At 40.8% G+C, this 25,396-nt stretch overlaps 1 protein-coding gene across 5 annotated transcripts in view; it reads left to right on the top strand.

The window, feature by feature from the left end:
* Window positions 1-25,396, top strand: part of BBS9 (Bardet-Biedl syndrome 9) — a 222,554-nt gene that overhangs the window by 42,119 nt on the left and 155,039 nt on the right. For all 5 annotated transcript variants that reach the window (XM_083577730.1, XM_083577731.1, XM_083577729.1 and 2 more), the window contains exons 14-18: window positions 13-117; window positions 3,841-3,981; window positions 4,609-4,704; window positions 11,138-11,310; window positions 12,146-12,298. In XM_083577730.1, coding sequence (XP_083433856.1) covers window positions 13-117; window positions 3,841-3,981; window positions 4,609-4,704; window positions 11,138-11,310; window positions 12,146-12,298 — 668 coding nt within the window. The remainder of the gene's footprint in view (window positions 1-12; window positions 118-3,840; window positions 3,982-4,608; window positions 4,705-11,137; window positions 11,311-12,145; window positions 12,299-25,396) is intronic.

Below are 25,396 nucleotides of genomic sequence, written 5' to 3'. Positions count from 1 at the left end.
CTGTGTTTACAGAGTCATCTGTATCTAAAACAGTTGTACTCTCTGCCTTTCTAAAGGGGAATATCTCACCAGCAGATCTGGAAGGTACTGCTCTAGCTTCATATAACACAGCAACAGGTAAATATTATGAAAATTTGAATAAACAGGGAGGGGCGGGAGCAACTGTTGTAAGTTTTTAATTGTGATTATTAAACTTGCATTTCAAAATACATTATTCTGTGTAACACCATTAATTTGCCTTAGTGTGTTTGTAGAAGCAACTGTTATTAGCTTCCGCCTACAACTGAGTATCAATTTTCTTCAAACATGAACTGGAAAACACCACCTTTAAGGGTTAGAAGTTAATTACACCTTTAGCACTTTCGATGAAAGTGGAGCAATCCAGAAATAAGTTTTATCAATATTGTGGTTCACTCCTGCATAGAACCAGAGGGTTAAACAGTTGTGAAGTCTGGTTATTCCCTTACGCTGCACTGCATTTTGGCTGAGCAATAGCACTTAAGATGTTTTGGAAGCGAAGCATTCCTCAGACAACAATGAAGCCACTGTATTAAAATTATCTGCTTATTTCACAATGTTTATTTCAGCTGTACTCTGGGAGATGGTGCTCTAACACATGTTGTTACCTATAAAAGGAAGTTTTGCTAATCACGTTCTGTGACCGTTGTGAAAATTATCTGTTAGTTTAAGGGAAAATCACTCTGTTAGGTGCAGAGCTAAGGCACAAACTTAAAACACAAGGAAGTTACACCTTCTTTATAAAGATATATTTTTGCCACTTTAAGCAAAGCTGCACAGTGATATGATATAATAAATTATAGTTGTGGCTTTTACAACACTTGTCTAGCAACCAAAATAGGTGCAATTCATAATTAAAACATCATGCAAGTGGACATCCACTCACACAGAGGGGCTTTTCCTGTCTTCTTTTCCTTCCCTCTGCAGTCCCCTGTGTACCTCAAAAATCTGTTCCAGAGAATTGGCGGACCCTTTGGAGCAGATCTAGGGGGCATGAGGGGAGGGCTGGAGAGGAGAAATGTTGCACAAGCAGACTGATGTTATTGGCTATTAACATTAAGATTGCTGCAATCAACATTTTGAGAATAGGAAACTGAAAATAAGCTGTCTACTTCTGTAATAAACATTGCGTCTTAAAAATGATGTCAGATAATGAATATTTTATGAAACTGATCACGGAGAGCACTATTATTTTTGTTGCCACACATCTCAGAAATAAGACCAGGTTTGTAAAATGTCTATCTCTGACCTTTAGCCACCAGATAAAATAGAGATAGTAGAGCAGAGTTTGGCAACCTAAGGCCTATGGGCTGGAAGGGGTCCATGAGGGTCGCTTAACCGGCCCATGAGCTGCCCCCGAATTGGGCCGACCACTTGGCGCGTCCCCATGTGCTGTGCTAAACCGGTGTGGTGCAGTGCAGGGACTCTCTTCCGTGGCTCCAGAAATCATTTCTGCACATGCGCAGATGCCGAAAATCGTGTCTGCGCATGTCCGCGGCACCAGAAATCGCTTCTGTGCAAGCCCAGATGCCAGAAAACGCTTCTGCGCAGGCTCAATTTTGGGCGTCTGGGCATGCGCAGAAGCGATTTCCAGCGCCGCGGACATGTGCAGACACGATTGCCGGTGTTGCGCTGTGCCGGTCTGGCCCACGGAGGATCTCTGCGGGAGTGATCAGGCCTGTGCCCGGCAAGCCTTGCCGACCCCTGTAGTAGAGTATAGGCAGGCCCCCATTTACATGCTTTCAATATGTGTGCATTGTGCTGAACCTGGCAGTGACCGGAAACATCATAAAGACATCACTGAAATGTCGCTAAAAGGGTGGAGTGGGGGCAGGGGGAGTGTAACAGGGTGTTTGCAGGCTTTTTTGGTGAGTTTCAATTATACGCAATTTCACTGGCTCACACACTGCCTCGGAACGTAACCCTGACATACATGGGGGGCTGCCTGTAGCAAAAATGATTTGATCCCTAATACTGCTTTAGGTACCATCCCTCATTTGCCAGTCTCTAGTTAGACACCTAGAATACCAATTGTTCACAAGCTATAGAGGGCAGTCACATGGTGACCTTTCTGGATCGCAGGCATGCCATTGGTAGTACAGACAGAATCATTAATAAACCAAGATAAATTAAGATATCTCACCAACATGCCATAAAACATTTCCCCCCCTTCAGGTAGCCCTTTAACTAACGCTGCTGGATATTTCAGTGGGACCTGCACTGTTGTGTTTGGTTCTTAACTTCTCTTCCTCCTGGCATGGGTTCTCCATAGTCCTCTTCCTTGCTCTTTGCTTTCCTTCATCATATTCTCAGCTTTCTGTCCAACATCTTATGTTACATGTTTCTTAGAGGTGGTGGAGGAGCAACATAGCCTACATCTTACTTAAGGAAGCTAGGCTTCTCTTTCATTCTCAATTATTAGATTTTTGTTGAATTTCTGTTATTAGTTGTATTTTGTTCTTTTTTTTCTCTTTTGCTTTCGCTGATGTTATGGTAGATCTCAACCCAGAGGGTAAGTGAATTATAGGCTGAATCAAAATCAAAATTAGTGATAGTTGTTATTTTAAAGTAAAAACGTATATATGTGAGCTGCTGGTTGGCCCTTTAGAAGTGACTTCAAAAATACTTTGATGATACTCTGTTCCACTACAGATGCCAATTAGCTTAGCAACACTAAGATGGCTCTGTTACCAAATACCATTGTTGTAACTTTAATTTGTACATTCAAATTTCAATTGAATTTTCTGATTCCTCCCCCTCTTCATTTCATGACATTTGACACCACTGTTTATATATGCCTGTGAACTGCTACTGAAATAAGGAGCTACTAGAATCCTTATTGTGTTTGCTGGCATAAGTATCCCAAATGTTAAGTCTATTTTGATGTTAATTTCCTTTAGGGATATTGTAGCCATTTAATTATTCATACACAAATATAATAAAATCCAGGTTAGCCTGTAATTGTCAATTAGAAGTGTGATAACTTGTGGACTTTCATTGTTTTGGGTCAGTGCAAATGTAGCATTGGATCAAGGGATGCAATAGTGTCAAAATGTATCACTTTACTTTCAATTATATAATTGAATGGTTGACACTCGCAGGAAATAATATGACCCCACTGCCTTGGTGACCCATGTTCTAGGGAAAAAACAGATTTTATTCCTCTCTGCATGGTCTGGACCATTGCAGTCCATTTACTTTGTCCCATTGAAAGTCGATGGGAGCCACAAAGCCTGCTCTTGTTTGCTTAGTCTTTCATGCTACAACTTGATGGAACCCAGGAACTGTCTTGCTTGCTTGTACGTGTGTGTGCTTATATTTTTACATAGTTCTGGTACAGTTATCCAACTACTGTAATGAAATTCCAATGAAAATGATTTATTGGTTATTGATCATTACATATTTTACTTTATATTGATATTTTACAATCTGCATGAATGATTTTGTTTGTTTTTATATCTGACTGCTGATGAAAGTTAACAAACCAAAATAAGAATTATTTGAGAAAAAATACTGAACTCCTGTGCAAAGTTATTCAGATGCTCAGCATAATGTCAGGAAATTGCTGTGTATTTTGAGGTCAGAAGATTAATATTTAAGAAAATATCTGTTGCAATCTTGCTTCATTTTTAAAGATAGAGGTTGTTTTAATATTTGGGGTTTTTGTTATTGCATTTTTTTTCTTGTTGCAGATTTTCATTTATACGATACGTTATCATCCTGCAGATTTTTTATTTTCAGTAGCTGCCCTAAGCAAAGTCTTATACCTAATCTCAGTATATTTAGACGTAACAATTACAAGACACACATGATTTGTTTCAGGTGCACCAAGAGTTTCACAGTGCAAATTTCGATTACCATTGCGGTTAGTTTGCTCTCCAGCTCATCCTTCAAAGACAGCAAGCCAGAAGTTAACGATTGATACCAACAAGCCTCCAGTCAGCCTTGTTACTCTTTTCCCAGGTAGAACTTCAGTTAAGGATGCACCTCTGACATGATTGATTTACCTAGAATGCTTGAGTAATGAGCTTAAATGAAAAAGCTTAAATGAAAGAAACATTTTGACTGTATCTGTATCATTGGTTTCTCAATGTAGTTTGTACATTAAGAATTTTGTCAAAACCCACTTAAATTTTGCTAGCTTTATTATTAAGTTGTTTTACCACATGGAAAGTTTTATGTGAAACTCTTATCACACAGTTCCCAAATGAAATACATTGATATATTTTGCTTCTAATATATGCACCATCTAAATAACTATATGCTGGTCAATATGGTTTGCTGTGGATATGATGTTACCCACACATGGGAATCCAATCCATTGTATAGAGTTTATGGTCTGGGTTAGATGCAATTTATATAACAACAGATAGTTGTAAAACCAGTATGAATGTTTATATCTGATAGATATAGGGACTTCGTGGTCCCGTGACATAATGTATAAGAAACAATGCATTGGCACATTCTCACCCAAAATTATTTGCAATATGAAGTCTATTGTAAACCTGAAATCTAAGTAGATTTATGGGTGCAGTGTTAACATTATGGACAAATTGTGTAAATTATACATTTCATTTCATTTTATTTCAGACTTTGCTGATCAGGCTGATGAAGACCAGCTAAATGCTTTAGGATTTCAATTATTAGGTGGCTCCCGAGTCACATTACTTGCTTCAAAAACATCGCGTAAGTATCTTGTTGAACTGAAGTTATGGATGAGATCTTCACATGATAGAGTTTGTGCAATACTTTTGTCCACAGTGTGACAGGAGTGGGTGTCAACAGTAAATCGCATGGAATAAGCGAAGTTAACTCTTTGTTAGAAGATAAAAGGTCTGCTCACAAGTGCCAGGCCTAATGAGCACAGCAACTGTTGTCCCTATGAGGCAGTTGTGGAGACTAAAGGTCCCCACCTTCCCACAGTTGCATAGGTCTCCCCCCCCCCGGGTCTTCCCCAAGCAATTGGACTCCACTGGCATGCTTGTCTTTGCTCCTCCCTCTTCATACCTCTTTTGGTTCTGGAGGACCAGGAGGAAGGGAGCTTGTCGCAGCATTAGGGGGAGACACCCTGTCTTCTTCACCAGCCTGACTCATCTCTGCCTCTTGGCCTCCCTCCTCTCTTGCTTCAACTTCTGATTCTGATTCAGGACTTCTTTCTGCCACAGATGGTCCCTGTTCGCTAAATCCTGTTCAGCTTTTCAGTTGTTGGCTTCTGAGGATGTTGGCAAGAAGCTTGGTTCAGCTTGTGTGCTAGGCTTGTATGCTAGGCTTTTGTCCTTCATGGCTTGTTAAATCTAGTAGGGAAGCAATATCAGGCTGGGTCCAGGAGCTTGTAATTGTGTCATTGAGAAACTCGTTCTGTTTTTTTAAAAAAAGAAGCCATAATTCAACAATCCTGAAGAAGCATTCTTATTAATCATTAGGATTTGGCCACTGTTTCATGACTGAAAATCTACTATTTGGTTCCTCCTTCTCTTTCCCTTCTCTCATTCCTGCCTTCTTTGTTGTTGTTGTTGAATTTATATGCCACTTTTCCTTCATTTGGTGGGCCTCAAAGCAGTCAACATAAAATAAAGCAAAACTAAAACAAAACATACAAATTAACAAGTCATTACCAGTACCACGACGGGCTGAGCTCCCGTTGCCCAATCCCTGCTCCTGCCAACTTAGCAGTTCGAAAGCATGTAAAAGTGCAAGTAGATAAATAGGTACCACTCCGGCGGGAAGGTAAATGGTGTTTCCGTGCGCTGCTCTGGTTCGCCAGAAGCGGCTTAGTCATGCTGGCCACATGACCCGGAAGCTGTACGCCGGCTCCCTCGGCCAGTAAAGTGAGATGAGCGCCGCAACCCCAGAGTCGGCCACGACTGGACCTAATGGTCAGGGGTCCCTTTACCTTTACCTTACCGGTAATTAAACTGTAGAACATTCATAATAAAACAAGAACCAGAAACCTTACTTGGTTATCTGTTTCAAAATATGAAAAATATGCTTCTGAAAGACAATACATTTAAAATCATTGTGGTGTACTGTTAACTAGTAATTGAAACTAGGGTTTGAAGTTTGTTTTAAATCTGTGGTCTATGTAAACCAGTTTAAAGTGTGCAGATTGAGTCCTCAGGAGCAGCTGGTGCCATGGGATGGTGCCATGTTGCTGCCATCCTGACAGTGGCCTCTTTGCTACTTACTGGGATGGTGTCAGGACTGTGTGGGTGCACCAGTGGAACCAATCCAGTAGTCCTGAGCCTCGGGCCTTTCAGCTCATTGTTTAGATTCTAGAATGCTGTGAAGAATTATCTAAGTTTGGTGGCATGAGCTTTCCTCTATTCGCACGGATGTCAAGGATTCTTAAGCTGTAAAAGACCTTAATATCTTCCACCATAAATCCTGTGATGGGAAACATCTGGACAAGTAGTTATTCAGTGACTCTCATGGTATCAATTAGTTTACTTTTTGCAGGCTTCATTTTTGTTTGTGTTTGGTTGTGTGAACATTCTTTGAGTGTTGTATGATAATTTTTAATATTTGTTTGACAGTAAAAAAATTTAAACAGTTGAAGTAACTGGAACATTCCATAACAAAGATCTGAGAAGACTTGTAATTTTTTTTGTAAATAGTTTTACGTATAAGCTAAAATTAGAATTGGTTATTTGGATTCTTGTTTTACAGAGTTGGTAGCTTAAATGATATATATGTGCAAACAAGATCTCAGCTGATGGGAATAAGTGTTCATTTATTAATGAAAGGAAAAGAAGCTTTAAGTATCCCACCAGAAGCATTGGCCAGCTGAAGTGTATTGTAACCTTTTAGCTTGAACAGGGAGCTTTATCTTCCCATCTTTTCTCCCACTAATAATTTTCTTTTCCATTTGGGTTTGTTTATTTATAGACCTGGCTTGATGCTTGCTATCTCAGTATAAGCTTTCCCACAGTACAGATGCTTGAAGCATACCCTAGTGTTTGATGCAATAGTGTCTAGAAACTGCTGCACCATAAAACCTTTAATCTTACCCGTGTACCCATGCTTCTACTTTACTCTTTTACCAGCTGGGATTCTGTAAAGATTACTGTTGGGAGAATAATTTACATTTGACACTAAGTTCATAGTATTGTAGAATTGGAAGGTACCGTATTTTTCGCTCTATAGGACGCACTTTTTCCCCTCCAAAAATGAAGGGGAAATGTGTGTGCATCCTATAGGGCGAATGCAGGCTTTCGCTGAAGCCTGCAGAGTGAGAGGGGAGACCCCACCGCCAGCCCCGCAAGCTCAGGGGACAGCTGGGAGGCGCAGCGCGTCTTCCCGCTGTCCCCGGACCTGGTCTGAGGGCGGGCGGCAGGGAGAAGAGCGCTTCTCCCCGCTGCCTGCCCCGCAAGCTCCGGGGACAGCGGGGAGGCGCAGCGCGTCTTCCCGCTGTCCCCGGACCTGGTCTGAAGGCGGGCGGCAGCGAGAAGAGCGCTTCTCCCCGCTGCCTGCCCCGCAAGCTCCGGAGACAGCGGGGAGGCGCAGCGCGTCTTCCCGCTGTCCCCGGACCTGGTCTGAGGGCGGGCGGCAGGGAGAAGAGCGCTTCTCCCCGCTGCCTGCCCCGCAAGCTCCGGGGACAGCGGGGAGGCGCAGCGCGTCTTCCCGCTGTCCCCGGACCTGATCTCAAGGCGGGTGGCGGGGAGAAGAGCGCTTCTCCCCGCTGCCTGCCCCACAAGCTCCGGGGACAGCTGGGAGGCGCAGCGCGTCTTCCCGCTGTCCCCGGACCTGATCTCAAGGCGGGTGGCGGGGAGAAGAGCGCTTCTCCCCGCTGCCTGCCCCGCAAGCTCCGGGGACAGTGGGGAGGCGCAGCGCGTCTTCCCGCTGTCCCCGGACCTGATCTCAAGGCGGGCGGCGGGGAGAAGAGCGCTTCTCCCCGCTGCCTGCCCCGCAAGCTCCGGGGACAGCGGGGAGGCGCAGCGCGTCTTCCCGCTGTCCCCGGACCTGATCTCAAGGCGGGTGGCGGGGAGAAGAGCGCTTCTCCCCGCTGCCGGCACCACAAGCGCCTGGGGGGGAAATAAATTTTTTTCCCTTTATTTCCCCCCCAAAAAACTTGATGCGTCCTATGGGCCGGTGCGTGCTATGGAGCGAAAAATACGGTACCTTGAGGTTGATCTAGTCCCACTCCCAAGCCAGAAAGCAACTCTCATACTGAATGTAAATTTCCACGAGCAGATGGATAAAACTCAGTTATAAATTACAACTGTCTCAGAAATTATTATATCCCATGCCCATTAGGGCTTTTATGTGGCTTTTGGGTGAGAGATTGATTCCTACGCTCACAAGTTGCTTAACCGTGTCAGAGATCCCAGGAGCTGACAACTTTTTGGTCTCTTGACCCAGAAATAACTGTTTACTAAAATTCTTGAAAAATATGCCCCTTCATCCAACTTTCAATAAGTATTTCATTGCTGAGAATGGTGATTTATGGGTGCTTGTGGTATTCATAATATCCCATAGGTTCTTAAAAACAATTAGCTGCGCTCAGTATTGAGCGTGGTTTGGGCTTACGCAAACATGACTTAGAATGCTTGTCAACAGCTAGTGTGCCATCTGTCCTTCTGTATAAAATTTAATATTTTGAGGGGAAAGCTGCTTTCCTCGAACATACCTGTTTTCATAATCTTAGAATGTAGACCTGTAAGTAACAGTTACTCTTTTGCTGTTTTCAGCAGAATTGTACAACTAAAGAACTCTATTTCGTTTATATGCTATAGATTTTTTCAGAGTTTTCTTTCTCTTTGTAATAGATCAGATAAGCCATTAGTTTTATCCTACCATTCCACTTCAGTGGAGTCATCTGCTGTATTTTCCTGCTGGTCAATACAATTTTAAAACTGCTGATGACCTCTTTTTTTGCCTAAATTTGACTCAGGGACTAATTTTAGATGAGGGAAGATTTGTTCAAAATGTCTGGTCATTATTCCTAGATATATTTCTAGCATAATGAAAATAAGATGGTATGTTATCATTAACAAATGGTTTTCGGCTTTTAAAAGGACATGCTTTTATATGAAACCTGCCTATTTTCCTTGTATACTGTAAATATAATTTGTCATTGTCCCATCTATGAAATGCATTTTCTGGGAAGTGTGCCAGTAGAAATGTTATACAATCTTGGATAACTAATCTTATGAATTGCTTAATAAGTAAAGTTTTAAGCCTCATCTTTTTTAAAAATAAAAAACTTGGCCAAACTTCTAAAAAATAGAACATTTTAAGTTTTTTAAAAAAATATCCCCTCCTCATTTCCTGCCTTCCCCTTATTTTTCCTCACAACTGTTCTGTTACATATTTTGAAAAGATTACTATAAACATAGCATTTTCAGAATTAGCTTGAAACTACAGTACTATTGCTGTATACCTGGCCATTTCATTGGCCCATTTTTATTAAGGGATGATATGCGTGAAGCCTGCATCAACCACAAAACTTTTAATTTGTATGATATTAGATGCAGAATCCCACTCCTTGGAAGCTATGATGTTTTGCTCTTTAAGATGGATATGTACTTCAGAGTCCTTTCTCTATTAAGATCCCTTGTAGTCAAATGAGATTAGAATTTTACCTGGTCATAGAAAATTGCAGGGCATATTATTTTGATAGCTGAGATATGGAAAGACCTAATAAACGTTAGGTTTTAAAATCCTACCTTTGAGATCATCTGATGATTCTGAATGTGAGAATGCTCAATCCATTTCAGATAAATCACATTTGTTTCAGAGTTATGGGTCCTTTTAGCTAAATGGAAAGCGAGAGCTGCCATTTTCCAATATGGTAGCATTTTTCCAAGCTGAATTTTTAAAGGGAATTTTCCATATTGTATCCTAGCTATCAACTGAGCATACCCTGAATTGTTCAGTTTTTAATTTCAAATGTCCTGGATGTAAAATTGATGTGTTAGGGTCGATGCAAACAGGTCTCCTAGCTTTTAACCATGATTGAGATTGGGAGAAATCCTTGGACACTCATGCCCCTTCCTCCTGCCTCTTCAAATTTATTGAACCATGAACCATTGGTTAGCATTAACATTAACCATTTTAAGTTGGAAATCAGAGCTTGAAATCCATGTGAACTAACAACTTCCAAAGAAGTGTTTTTGTTAGATAATAAATAAACGAATTAATTAAATTTCTATACCACCCTACATCCGAAGATCTCAAAGGGGTTTACAATATAAAAATACAACAATGCACACCATAATAACAAACAAAAACAATACCCCCCTACCTTAAAAGGCCCCTTTTTTTAATTAGCCAAAGGACTGGGAGGAGAGGAATGTTTTTGCCTGGCGCCTATATCACAGAGAATCTTGTGGCACCTTAAAATTAGGAATTCTTATTGCAATAGGCTTTTGTAGGCTAGTGTTCACTTCATCACATGCATTAACTATTGCCCTCTGTTGACAGATGTGTGTGTATGTGTGAAGTCACCCCTGAACAAAAATGATGGAATGGATTTGATGGGGAAGTACCCCTGGTTCGTGAAAAAACCCAATGCTTGTTTACCTGATTCCTGAAAGCACAAAATATTAAAGGAGGTTTCATTCTCTAGCTTGCTACTGGAGAATGTCCCCAGAATTTTGAGCAAGGAAGGAAGGCAGAATTGCCGCAGGCATCTCAATGTAATTGACAACAGTGAATTCCTTAAAGCATGTTTGTAATTGTGATAATTGTGACACAGAATTCCCACCATATTGCTGAAAAAGTGTTTAAATGTTTAAACTGATGCTATTGGTGGAAGAGATGGGAAAAGGGGAACTATTAAACATGCTAAATTATGAACACAGAAAATTTTTTCACAGGTGAAATCTGGAAATACTATATTCATTAAACTAATAGTAATAATAATAATAATAATAATAATAATAATAATAATAATAGCAACAACGTAAGTAGAACTGTTATCAAGTATAGCTGTATGTACATGTGCACCTCACCTTTATGCTCTGCTCCTGTAGTCTTTAGTTTATATTGGGTTTTTTTATTCTTGTTTGTCTTTTTCTGTCTTGTGTATAACTAAATTCATTTAAAATAAAAAAATGGCCCTACTTAGTAACTGATAGTGAATCAGCTACTAATTTTTATTTTGCTTTTCATTTTCAAGAGCGCTACAGAATTCAAAGTGAGCAGTTAGAAGACCTTTGGCTAATTGTGAAAGAACTCACTGTGCGTCTTGAAGAACATTTTAGGAAACAAAACTGTAAAGACTTTGCATGTACTTTTTCTGGCCCAATCCCCTTACAAGAATATTTTGAAATAATTGATCATCATTTTGAGGTATGCATATTAATATTTGTGATTTTGTAATGAAATTTGGCTGGTGACTTTTTCAGTTGTTACTTTGAGCTGTTACAGTTGTTTATAAACCAGTGCATTTATGTAGGGGCTGCAGTCATGGTGTGTAGGCTCATAGTGACCCATCTTCAAGCCCTTAATGGCTTTGTATATGTTTTTATAAAGAGGAATGGAGATTATGTCAGGGCTGTTTGGGCTGTGAAAGTCAGCGTCTCATTTCTAATAATCTTTGCCAAACCAATAGTATATTAACATATTCTTCAAAACTCTTAGGAACACTTGGCACAGTCATTATAGACAGGAATATGAGTTGTTTTGATATTGGATTGACATTTGATATATATATAAAATTGCCCTCCCCTAAAAATAAAAATCTATTCCTAAAGACAGTGTTTTAAACATTTTAAAATACTGTGCCTGATTTCTGCCGCAGCTAGTAAAATATCATTGAGCATATGTGCTGCAGATCCAGTGTACTGAAATAATTCATAACCTGCTGATGACGAGATAATTTCACCTCTGTCATGAAAACCCATGGTAAGATTATCATGCATTACAGCAGATTGCCTTCACTGTCAACAATTATTTTCAATTTTGGTAATACCTGGCATTATTCTAGCCTGTTAGTTGATCTGATGATGAGTGTGAAATTACCGGTCTTCAGACTGACTACCTTACCATAGAAAAGCACTCTGCGAATTACTACAGTAAAACTTCCAGAAATGCAGTTGTTCTCCACCTGTTTGTTATAAATGTGTCATGTGAAAATATTATTGCATTTTGGAATATTTTTAACTTTTTCCTTGCTTAATTGTAGCTGCGCTTGAATGCTACTAAATATGAGCAACTATTATCTGAAAGAGCCGTACAGTTTAGAGCTATTGAACGACGACTGCTGACTCGGTTTAAAGATAAAACCCAGGCTCCTCTGCAACATCTGGACACCCTGTTAGAGGGAACTTACAGACAGGTCAGTATAGTTGGGTTATGAGCCTGACTCTTTAATGTCTCCCCCCACACTAAACACATAGTTTTAAAATACATAAGCGATACCTTCCTGGTTACATTTACCAGCTGAGAGACCATGGAACAGTAATTTGTTTAACCTAATATTCCCTGCAACTTTCCAGATGATCTGCAGTGGTTTTTATTTGATCTTCAGATACTGAATTGCTACTCTGAGCTCTCGCAAACTTTGACAGTGCATCATTCTTTCCGAGCTGAAATAGTTATGTGAAAATATTTTATAGTTCAGAGCTCATGTAAACATTTATGGTATACTGTAAACTGATGGAATGGTTTAACTGATGTAACATCCACAACAAAATAATCTTGAGACGAACAGTCTCCGTTTGCAAATGTATTTACATCCTGGGTCTTTCAAAGGCAATAGCTGAAGTAATTGAAAGCAAATCAACTGATATACTGTTGCAAGATGGAACACAGTTTGAGTTTCTGCCTCGGTAAAGAACATAAGAGCGTTGCTGTATCAGACTATAGTTTAATCTCATTTCCAGTGGGAGGCAGCTAGGAACTTTAGGGAAATCCAGAAGCAGGGCATGAAAGCTTTAGACCTTTTCTGTTGTTACTCCCCAGCAACTGTTACTCATTGGCATTCTGCCTCTGAACCTGGAAGTGCATATAACAAATCATGACCAATAAGTATTGATAGACTCCTTCTCTATGCTTATCTATTCCACCTTTAAAGCCAACTAAACTGGTAGCTATCACCATTTGTGTGGTAGCAAACTCATGTTTTAAAAAGTTATTTATTTATTAGAAGGTTTAAAAGCTGCTTAATCAGGAGCTTTCTAAGCAATGCACAAATAAAATTGTAAACAAAACACAGCTAAAATCTACAAAACAATTTAAAAAAAACAAATATACAAACAGCCATCACAATTAAAACATAAATCAGCCAAACTTTAAAAACAAATATAAATAACTAAGTTACATGAACAAGTTTTCGGCGGGATATAAAACAATATAGCCTGGGTCCCTGCCTAATGTTAATAGGTAGGGAATTCCAAAACACTTGTGCTGCTAATGTGGAATGAACATTATGTGGCACTTGCAAAGGTTTCAAGTTCCAAATACAGTGGTACCTCGGGTTAAGTACTTATTTCGTTCCGGAGGTCCGTTCTTAACCTGAAACTGTTCTTAACCTGAAGCATCACTTTAACTAATGGGGCCTCCTGCTGCCGCCGCGCTGCCGGGCATGATTTCTGTTCTCATCCTGAAGCAAAGTTCTTAACCTGAAGCACTATTTCTGGGTTAGTGGAGTCTGTAACCTGAAGCGTATGTAACCTGAAGTGTATGTAACCCGAGGTACCACTGTACTGAGATGGCTAAATAGGCATGTATGGGGCAAGGCAATTTGTTAAGTAAACTGGTTCTAAGCCATTAAGAGTTTATATATCAATAGCAAGCACCTTATCCACATTGTCAGGCTGCATAAACTTAAAGTGATCCCACAGCACATTGCAGTGTTGTGTGAAGAAGTATGTTTATCAGTCCTGAATCTCACTGGAAGCTCCCACATTCTAGTACTGCAAGGAAATCTTTGTATCTCCTTACTCCACACCATACATGATTGTATAGACCTCTACCATGTCACCCTCGTTCCATTTTTCTAAAATAAAATCCCTGCCCCCAATAGTATTTCCTTGTATTAGAATTCTTCCAGTCCCCTGATAACATTAATTGCTCCTTCCATTCAGCATGCAACACAGAACTGCAGGGAGCTTCCCAGGGAGGAACAGGTTACTTTGTTCTTCCATGGGTAGCTCACTTTACTTCCATGTTTTGGTATATGAAAGGAGTTCCCTTTGTCACAGCACAGGAACATTTTGAGCTGTTCATGGAATAAGAGAGTGATCTCTTCCTTCATGTGCAGCTCAGCAGTGGGACTCAGTCCAATTATCTTCTTGCTGCTGATCTGATCTATAATCTCCAATCAGCTGAGCTGGGGGCAGGGTAGGAAGATTGCACACTATTGTAATGTGATTTTGCAGTTTGATAAAATAATTGTCAGTAAGCTTAAATCAGAACTTACTTGATTCTGTACAGTGGTACCTCGGGTTAAGTACTTAATTCGTTCCGGAGGTCCGTTCTTCACCTGAAACTGTTCTTAATCTGAAGCACCACTTTAGCTAATGGGGCCTCCTGCTGCCGCCGCGCCACTGGAGCCCGATTTCTGTTCTTATCCTCAAGCAAAGTTCTTAACCTGAAGCACAATTTCTGGGTTAGCGGAGTGTGTAACCTGAAGCGTATGTAACCTGAAGCGTATGTAACCCGAGGTACCACTGTATTTGGATTTCTATGGGAATAGGGAAGTAAGAAAGTTCAGGTGATTGTATTCTTTCTCCAGATGTCCAGCTCCATAAAAACGTTAGGTTATGTTGAGTTTTCTTTTAATGTTAAGGGCATTTCTTTTTATGAAGAGTAAAATTGGCATTCAATTAATAAGATGTATCTACTGGTTGTTGTTTTTTATGAAATGCGAAGTTTCATGTTGCCTAGGTTCTTAATATTGGGAATGTTCCAGCCCCACCCCATACAGCCTTGAGCACAAATGTATTTTTTTATTTTCATTACCTTTAGGGAGTCATAATCAAACTGCAACTTCTTTCTTCCAGTCTTAAGTGCTTCAGGTATTTAGAAATCCATATATCTTCAGTTCTCAAACTTGCTTAATAACTGGAGCAATGGCTTTTCTCAAATAATAATTCACTTGGAGGTTCTAGCTTGGAGAAATGACTTCACTTGGTTCCATTTCAGAAATATATTCAAGCAATAGCATTTGCATCCGTACGTAGGATAGATCATCCTGTTTCCTTTTATAGGAAGCCAGGGATGTAGCTGAGCTGTATCATATTTATCAGCTTTAGAGGCTTGTCCTAGAAAGGAAATTGGAACAGTGTGCCAACTTGATTGGTTTACTTTCACAAAAGGGCCTTGTATTGGCAATGCAGCTGTCTTGAAAAAAAAATCATTGGCATTGTAAAGCACTTAATGTAGCCTTAATGTTCCTTTAGACACCCCAGAACTCTAGGTTTGTAATGCAGTTCTTCCCTTTTAAAATCAGAGAACTGTGGAACATAATTTCCTTTGCATATTTTTGCCTATATACAAGGAATGAATATTTCTTAAAATAATTATCCTGTTTTGATATATGGCACAGACATGAAGATAGTGTTTTATTTGTATTTGTACTTTCTTACATTAATTCCCTGCATTTCCCCCAATAATGAAACCCATAGCAAAAAGTATTTCTCATTTTTGAAAGAGAGGGGGGAGGTGTTGGTTTGTGAAGCCCAGATACTGTAGAGGATGTTTTATTGAGCAACGAGATACCTGCATAAAAAACGGGCAAAAACCTTGGTTGAAAACCTTCTGTGAATGGTAAAGCTCCACTGAGATCCAGTGGAAGCTTCTGCTGGAATAAGGGTGTGGTGGGTTTTCACCAACTGCCTTCTTCTCCCTGTGCTCCCTCCAGAACAGTGTAAAAGATGGTCTTAGGGTCTGCAAGGAGGAAAAATGAGCAAAAATCACCTCCTCCCCCTCCAACCTGTAGAATAATCCTTTGGGTAGCATTCGACACACAGGAAGTGAAACGCCTTTTAAAAACTGAAATAGATTAATAATAATTTATGCTGCAACCCTATCCAAATTTATCTGGGAATACATCCTATTGAATTCAATAGACTGACTTTAGAGTAGCTGTTTTATACGATTGTGTTATTAGTAATTCCAATTGCTTCATTTAAAAAATGTGTTCTCCTACTTGACATCTAGTTTTCCTTCAAAAACTACTGTTGCTTTATTCTTTCATCAGAGCCATTGTTATTTCCCATTGTATTGCTTAAAGGTAAAGGGAACCCTGACCATTAGGTCCAGTTGTGACCGACTCTGGGGTTGCGGTGCTCATCTCGCTATGAGGGAGTCGGCGTACAGCTTCTGGGTCACGTGGCCAGCATGACTAAGCCGCTTCTGGCAAACCAGAGCAGCGCATGGAAACGCTGTTTACCTTCCTGCCAGAGCGGTACCTATTTATCTACTTGCACTTTGTCGTGCTTTCGAACTGCTAGGTTGGCAGGAGAGCTCACCCCATTGCGGGGATTCAAACCGCCGACCTTCTGATCAGCAAGTCCTAGGCTCTGTGGTTTAACCCACAGTGCCACCCGCGTCCCAATGTATTGCTTAGGACCCATAGAAACATGAGACTAGTTTCCTGACACCAAGCCAGGGCAGGGGGGCGCTGTGAACTTTTCACACAACCAACAGTCCCCTCCTTCCCTGTTATGGCAAATTGCCTCTGACACAAATTCTTGGGCCGAGCATATGCCCAAAACACCTTGTTCTTTAATTTAATTTAAAGAACACCTTGTTCTTTAATTCTGAAGAGTACATCCACCCAGCTGAGCTACCTTTTTGCACCTGTTTTTCGGTGATGTACTAAAAAGCAAAGAAGTTCCAGCAAGCCTGAAACCTTAAGAAACATAATTCCAAAGTAATGTTGGGTCTGTAGTTCTCTGTATTATGACCAATATGTGTCTGTTCTAGAATAACATACTTGCAACTTATCTACGTAGTGTAAATACAGTTAAACTAATATTGACAATAAGTACATGTAATTAGAGGTTTGAATTTTTAAAATTGAACTTTGGCTTTAATATTGTATTCTGTGCGGGAAAATAAACATAATAGGATCAAATTTTCTTTGGGAGTAAAAGAAGTGAACCTTCTTAAAAACTTGTTTGAAAACCAGAGTACACATAACAAACCTAAATACACTTCTTTATTAAACTTTTTTTTTGTTTCTCTAGTTTTATGTTCTTTAACATCAACACAGACACATCTCAAGCTTCTAGCTGCTGCTATCTCTGAGGAATAACCTTTGCTGTCGTTTCCCAGTTTAAACCTTTCAAACAAAAAGTAGAGTTATGTGAGAGTATAAATGGTGACTTAACTACACAAACTTGGGGGAAAAAACAAATGAGAACAAAGTTTATTCGCCAGAGTTATTCCTGTTGGTACCATTGTATGCTCCTTAGCATTTACTTACACATAACTAGTAATTTCTACATTTTGACAGCGTGTCTCTATTATGTATCATTTAATTGCCCTATTACGGAATACAGCAGAGCTATTTTAGGGGGTTAGTGCTAATGCAGCTGTGGTAAAGAAAATGGTAGTTGGAAAAATTGGGGGTAAAATATTGATTAGAACATCCGACCTTTTAATTTATAAATTTCTTAATATAGTTTTGGACAAAATAATACCTATGGTTGGCTATTTTATATGACACATTTTAAAGAAAAGAAATGCTGTTTAAAGCATGAAATATTTTTGATGTTCTCATGTACCAAGTGCAGTAGTTTTGCTATCGAAATAAATTAAAAAATTAAAAAATTGTCCAGTAGCACCTTAGAGACCAACGAAGTTTGTTCTGGGTATAAGCTTTCGTGTGCCTGCTCACTCCTTCGGATACCAGTAGTTTTGCTGCTAATTGAATGTACCGGCTTTCACACAGCTTTCTTGGACAAGTGTTTTATTTGTACTTCAGTAATTACTCTTGCTAACACATTATTTTATTGTGACCAGTTAAACTGCTCTCACATAACATGTTTGCACCCTGAAGTGCAAATGTTTGTTCATTAGACTAAAGATGTAAGGCAGGCATGTGGAACCTCCAGTCTGCGTGCCTAATTGGGCCTGGCATTGCTCCCAGTTTGGCCTGCAATGCTGTTTCCCCTCCAAACCATGCCCACCTGCTCCACAACTAACCTTAAAGCACACTCTTGATTGTGCATTGGCAAGAATGCTTGTTGTCACAACCTGCTGGTGTAGGCTGTGCTACTGAATTCCCTGTCAGCTGAATTTTCTGTAGATAATAATAATAATAATAATAATAATAATAATTTTTATTTATACCCAGCCCGCCCCCCCCAGCCAAGGCCGGGCTCAGGGCAGCTAACAAGCAATAATAAAAACAAGTTGAATGAATACAACTTAAAAACAAGATTAAAATACAACATTAAAATATTGAAACATTAAAATATTAAAATACAGCCTCATCACAGGAGGAGAAAGGAAAAAGAAAAAAGAAAGGGGGGGGGGAATCAAATTGGCTCCAGGCCAAAGGCCAGGCGCCTGCAGAAAGAAATAAGATCCTGCAGGGCCCTGGTCTCATGAGGCAGAGCGTTCCACCAGGCCAGAGCCAGTGTTGAAAAGGCCCTGGCTCTGGTTGAAGCTAATCTACCTTCCTTAGGACCCGGGACCACTAGGGTGTTGCTATTTATGGACCTTGAGGCTCTCTGTGGGGCATACCGGGAGAGGCGGTCCCGTAGGTACGAGGGTCCTAGGCCATGAAGGGCTTTAAAGGTCAAAACCAGCACCTTAAATCTGACCCTGTACTCCACCGGGAGCCAGAGCAGCTGAAAAAGCACTGGGTGAATATGCTCCCATGGCAGAGACCCAATGAGGAGCCTCGCTGTAGCATTCTGCACCCGCTGGAGTTTCTGGGACAGCTTCAAGGGCACCCCGCGTAGAGCGATTATAGTAGTCAAGCCTGGAGGTGACCGTCACATGGATCACTGTGGCCAGGTTGGGGCGGGAAAGGTAAGCCAATCACAGCAGAAAGTGGCGCTGGAAGTCACCACCTATCAGCTGATAGGTGCTGAGTTCAAGTTCAGCTGCTGTACTGAGTTCTACCCTTGCAAAAAAATTGAGCTCGAAGTCTCTTCCAATCAGCTGGTAGTAACTTCAAGTCCTTCTTGGCTGGGCTTGAATGATACTTGGCAGTGCGACTTGCCACGCTAAGAAGCAAAAATGGGCACCTGACATCAAAGTGATGTCAGCACAGGTGATCAGCAGGTGGGGGAACCAAGCATCTGGCCTGCTGGCTAGATCTAGTTTCCCATCCGTGATGTAAGGAATAGAGGATGTGGCTATATGGAGCATAGGGAGATGTGTTCACAAGATTTCAGAGGTAACCAGTATTCCCAACTTTGATGGTTGTTGATAATATAACCAGGATCATGTAGTTTTACAAAATAATGAATCTGACAGCATTGGGCATCAGCCCAGTGCATCATGCACAGTTCCTTATCCAACAGGGAATCCACATATGGAAGCTTTTTCTGTGGATGTATTGTCTTTGCTGGATTATGTCATCATTGTCCAAGAGCATAATAGCTCAATGGTCCAAAAAGCCGAGCATCAAAAAATTCAGGTAGCTCATTCTACATATGGACTTTTGAATTGTCGTTCTATTTATTCTGCTTTGCAAGCAGAATCTATAAACAAAATATGCTGAGACCTTTTTATATTCTTTGTAAAAGAAATGTTTGTTTAATTGCTTTCCTTGCAGACTCTTTAAGATATTTAAATTTATTCAGAGAAAAGGAAAGGAAAAGGGGTCTTTTCATGCTCTTTTGTCCAAGCCACTGAACTAAAATATTTTAGCATATATTAATGAAAGTTTCAAAGCACATTGTGCACGCTGGGTTTAATGCCAGCATATGGCTTAGGACAGGAGGAGTTTTTTCCTTGTTGTTTCTAGAAGATTGTGAAATTAAGTCTGTCACATTTTTATTGACTCCTGATGGTTCTGTACCTATTCAAATGGATTTATTCTCCATGAGCATATATCAACTTTTGTTTTGACAATTGTATGGTTGGAATACCTATAGTCTGCCCTCCAAAAAGCTTATTTTTTAACTTATGGGTTATTTATGGGTTATTTATTATGAAAAAGCATATATTTGTTTGAAGTACTGATACTGCCATGTAACATACTGAAGAATAACAGCTTGGGATTCAGTGTTTTGTAAGCAGTTATTTAGGATAACTTAGAATGTGTCTGTCTGCATAGTTTAAGGCATCTAGTTTGAAATTTTCTAGTACTGAAAAAGGGAGTATGTGTCAAGATGCGAATAAATTGTATTGCATTTGGAGTATTCAGTTTTCTGGCATGTGTGTGCAGAAGTGGCACAAGTACTTCCAGCAGAGTGCAGTAGAAAACAGTAAATATTTCAAAACTTCACAATTACTTTTAACTACAAAAAACTCATTAAAATAAGACATTGGGATAGAAGGAATTTATGGTTTATGAGCTGTAAAGACACATGCAGAACGCAGTGTCAGAACTGTGCAGTTCAAGTTAGACTTGTTGTTTCTTTATTCTATCCTGGGATCTCACCGAAAGACACATGAAGAATATACCGTATTTTTCGCTCTATAACACGCACCTGACCATAACACGCACGTAGTTTTTAGAGGAGGAAAACAAGGAAAAAATATTCTAAACGAAACAGTGGATGTATGATTTTTGTGGTTCATGCTGTGGCCAGACATGTGATCTGACGGTGAGTTTGGGGTAGCCCAATGCAAAAATCCTGAGGATCCATGTGGATCCATGCTTTGTAACCACGTTTTTGCGCCATTGCAGCCCCATGAAACAGTGGGTGCGTGTGTTTTTTGGTGCAGGCTGTAGCCATGGATATGCTATGTGATCTGATGGTGAATTTGGGGTGACCTAGTGCAAAAATCCTGAGGATCCATGTGGATCCGTGCTTTGTAACCACGTTTTAAGTGGGGAGGGAAGGAAAAGAACTCAAGGGACAAGGAGCACGCGTGGGGTGTGTGGAGAAGGATGCTGCTAATAATGCAGGAGAGGCTCCTCTCTGGCTTTGCTCCTTTAGAACAAGCAGGCTCTGCGTCTCTCCCTCCTCCCCGGCAAGGAAACCATGATAGTAACCACTCTGAGACAAATCAAGAAAAATTGCGACCAACACTCTCCCCCAACAAGCGCAGTGAGGTCAAAACACACACACACGCAGAGAGAGAACTGGCCCTAAAGTCACAGGGGTGCTGGGGGAGTGAACGGGAAGCAAGAAAAGGAGAAGGAGCCCTCACACACACAGAGACACACAGAGTGTCGATTCTAAAGTCGCAGGGGCGCAGGGAGAGTGAACGGAAGCAAGAGAAGGAGAAGGAGCCCTCACACAGACACAGACACACAGAGTGTCAATTCTAAAGTCGCAGGGGCGCAGGGAGAGCGCAGGGGCGCAGGGAGAGTGAACGGGAAGCAAGAGAAGGAGAAGGAGCCCTCTCTCACACACAGACACACACAGTGTCAATTCTAAAGTCGCAGGGGCGCAGGGAGAGTGAACGGAAGCAAGAGAAGGAGAAGGAGCCCTCTCACACACAGACAGACACACAGAGTGTCAATCCTAAAGTCGGAGGGAGAGCGCAGGGGCGCAGGGGCGCAGGGAGAGTGAACGGGAAGCAGGAGGAGGAGAACGATAGCTCAAGCACACACACACACAGCCCCTACAGTGGCTAATCCAAAATCGGACAGCAAAAAACTGCAGGCAGGGACAGAGAGCATGGGGTTGTTTTAAAGCAGCCAACCCCGCTCTGCTTCTCTCCCTCCTCCCGGCTAGGCTGGCTGAAAAGCTTTGCTGCTACTTAGCAGCTCAGTGGGGAGGAGAGAGGAACATAGAGGACGGGGTTGTTTTAAAGCAGCCAACCCCGCTCTGCTTCTCTCCCTCCTCCCCGGCTCCGCTAGCTGACAGGAGCCGCTTACTGTTTCAAAGCGAGCCATGGACTGCTCACAACTGCAGCAGATTCCCCCGCCATCTGTAGGCATTCGCTCCATAACACACACAGACATTTCCCCCTACTTTCTAGGAGGAAAAATCTGCGTGTTATGGAGCGAAAAATACGGTAACCGAAATTATGCACAGTTCTTCAAATATTGCTCATCGTCACTAACATTCCTTTTTATTTATTAAGCTGACTGTTATTCCTTAATACAATGAGAGCTTGAGGCTTCAATCCTGTGTTCCCTGTCACAATGTTCAAGGGTCATAAGATAGACTGGAGTTCCGTCTCTGCCACCCTGGGTCCCTTTGACACTCTGATGTCCATAGGGCCAGACGGGGATATGTTGTGAGAAGACTGGGAAGTGGCTTCGTTCTCTGAAGAATGCAAAGCAATAGCAGTCATCTCACAGGCCATCAAACTGGAAAGATATTTAGATGCATTTGGGAGCCTAAATCAAATACAAAATAAATTCTAATACTTTTTAATAGCCCAAAAATGAAGGGAGAAACACAACACACTGCTCTGTCCTGCCATGCCTGCTCAAGCCTGGCAAGTTATAGGTTAAGTCAGTTAAACCACCTTCAAATTTCTCCCCTCCCTTTAGGATTCCAGCCCAAGTGACTAGATTAAGTGATTCCTGTGGCCCATGGAATTAGTTGTGTATGGACAAACTGGGGAAGGGTTAGCATCAAAAGACACTATTTTATTTTATTATTTCCCCCCATAAATTTTATTGAATCTTTTCATCATACAATAAAAAAACCTAATCTAAATAAAAATAAAAACCAACAACAAAACAAAGATACAACAAAGAAAATACAAAGGTAGATCTTAATCCTTGTCTTACACAGAATGGTGTGGACCGTCCCTGCTCTCACCTGAAAGCTTCCCTTTCTTCTCCCAGCCTCCCATCCTGGGAAATCTTACTTCCCTGCCTATCACACAGGGTTCTTCACCATCCATCCTTCACCTTCATGTGCAAACAATCCCCTCAGTAACCCAGAGTAGAGGACCATTAGCTGTTGAGAATCTTTCTTGGGCACAAACCATTAAAACATGCATTTTGTTTTGCTTTCAACCTTTTAGTGATCTTCTCTTCTTAAGCCATCAGTCAGCTCACATTCCAGATGTAAATTTTAACTGGCAGACAGATTGCCTCAGTTGTAATTTATAACAGTCGCAAAAGAATTAAAGAAAGGGAGCTTTTGCCTATCCAGTACCCTAAGAACTGTCCCCCTACTACTATCTGGTGTTTGGGCATGACTGAAATTCCTTGCTCTAAGTCATCCATCCCCATCTGGGTCCCTCAAAACTTCTCGGCCTCCCAGTGTGGAAAGCAACCCTTTGAGAGCATCAGATCCCCTGTTCTCTCCATTTTCCCAGAGAAAATGTGATAACCAAGATTTATGGCTTGGCTATCATTAATCACCACATAATTATCCGTTTCCTTTCGCATTATGTGTAAAGGTTATTTGTTATGACTATATGCTTTTAGTAGTTTTTAGATTACTGATTGAATGAAAGTTCAGTATCTTTCATGAAATAAGAATGTGGCTTCATATATAGGTATGGTACTGCATATCATTCCAGTTTTAAAATGATATAAAACCATGCCAATATAGAGGCTATTCCTTTTATGAAACTATTTGGGATTGATGAATGCATCCTTCTAGGTTTTTATTAGTCATAAAAAGTCTGCCTTGAAAATATAATTGTAAGCTGTCTATTCAGTCTTCAGAGAGTTGAGCCAACAATTTATATCCCAAGAGAGAAATTCTGAACACTAAAAATTAGGTCTAAAATTCCTCAGGGGCGTAGCGTATCAATGGACAATCTACTTGGCTATGTAGCATGGAGCTGCGAATCACTTCCCTACAGAATCCTGCTCTAGAGGTAACTGTGGAGATCCAAAATATCATAATCAGGATCCAAAGTTTAGATACCCCAACGATCTGGTCATGCCTAGTGGGATTTTTTTATCTTTATTTCTGAAGAGCAGATCCTTCAGGCTAAATCACAGACTGCCTTTGAAAGTCCTATCAGTTTCAAAAGGTGTTGCCATATGGCATGATGGGCAGCTGTTTGAGAAACACAAACTTGAAAGCCCCTTTGGTTTTGAAAAATTGATAGCTTGGCTCTTTGGAGGTAGGCTCATATGCACCTGTTGAAGCAGGTAATAGATCAGACAATATCAGTCCCCAGGGAAGCTGTTCATCTGCTGTACTAATGCAGAAATAAGAGCAGCTTATGTGTTCCCAGGCCAACTCAAAACTGTAACTGGATTTGCAGAGGGAAAAAATGGGCATGCAATTGTTACAGGTAATGGCATATAGGACTTCATGTTACAGATAACATATAATGCTTCTCCAGAACGTCATATTTATAACTGATATAAGTACTCTTTCATCTAGCCCAAATATAAGCCGTACCCCCACCCTCAAATTCCGACTGTGAAAAGTTAAAGTGTGGCTTACATTCGCGACCTTACAAAAATGGGCTTTTTAACTATATCGCTGCTGAAACAGACATATGGTAAAATGGAATGGGTGTGAGTGCCTCTGGAATTTTAAGGGAGCAGTTTATATTTGGGTATTGTCTCCCCCCCCCCATGAATTTTAAAGGTGCTGCTTATATTCGGATGCTGCTTATATTTGGGTATGGCTTATATTCAGGCCAATACGGTAATTGCATAAAGGGTTACAGGTGAGGCCAGTGATACCAAATGCATTACAGATCAGCTATAACTGAGACATGACTTCAATATAAGTGCTTTCCCCAGAGCTTTCCCCAGAGCTCAGGTGTATACACAGAGATATTCTATACAACGATATCCTGCACTATAATGTGGATATCTTGTTCACACTGTAAAATCTTAACGAAGAGGTCAGGTTTGATAGATCTGCATGCACAATTCCTAAACCAATTGCTGCAGAACTAGGAACGTGTGCTGACTTAAGCCATTAGACTATACCGCTTGGTATTATCTATACTGATTAGCAGTGGTTCTTCAGGACTTCAGACACAGTGGGTTTTCCCATTCTTCCTGGTGATGCCTGGAATTGAATCTGCAACTTTCTGCATTGTTTAGAAACAGGACAAAATCCTTAACTTTACCCAGCACAACTGCTAAATCACATGGTGAAAATGGGCACTTTGTGAAGTGCTTTGAGCCTTTGACTGTCCTGATGATTGATGCCTGGACAATGTAGTGATCTAACTGGTCCATAAGGATCCACCCCCAGCAACCTGATAGCAATTTCTTTTTGCTCACAGCAGCTAAAAATAAAACATAACTACTTCTCCCCTTTTTATAAATTGCTGCAAAGTTTCCCAGGCTGCTGTATCTGTTGGCAGACTGGTTAATTCATTACATTCGCCAAAAGGCGATGGACAGTCTTGGATGCCCTGATCTGGCTTATTAAGTTGGTTGTAGACAACTTGTTCCATTAATTTC

The sequence above is a fragment of the Podarcis filfolensis genome, assembly GCF_964270895.1.
Source record: "Podarcis filfolensis genome assembly, chromosome: 12".
NCBI lineage: Eukaryota > Metazoa > Chordata > Lepidosauria > Squamata > Lacertidae > Podarcis > Podarcis filfolensis.
Note: the sequence above shows the minus strand (reverse complement) of the source record. Positions and strands in the feature narration are given on the sequence as shown.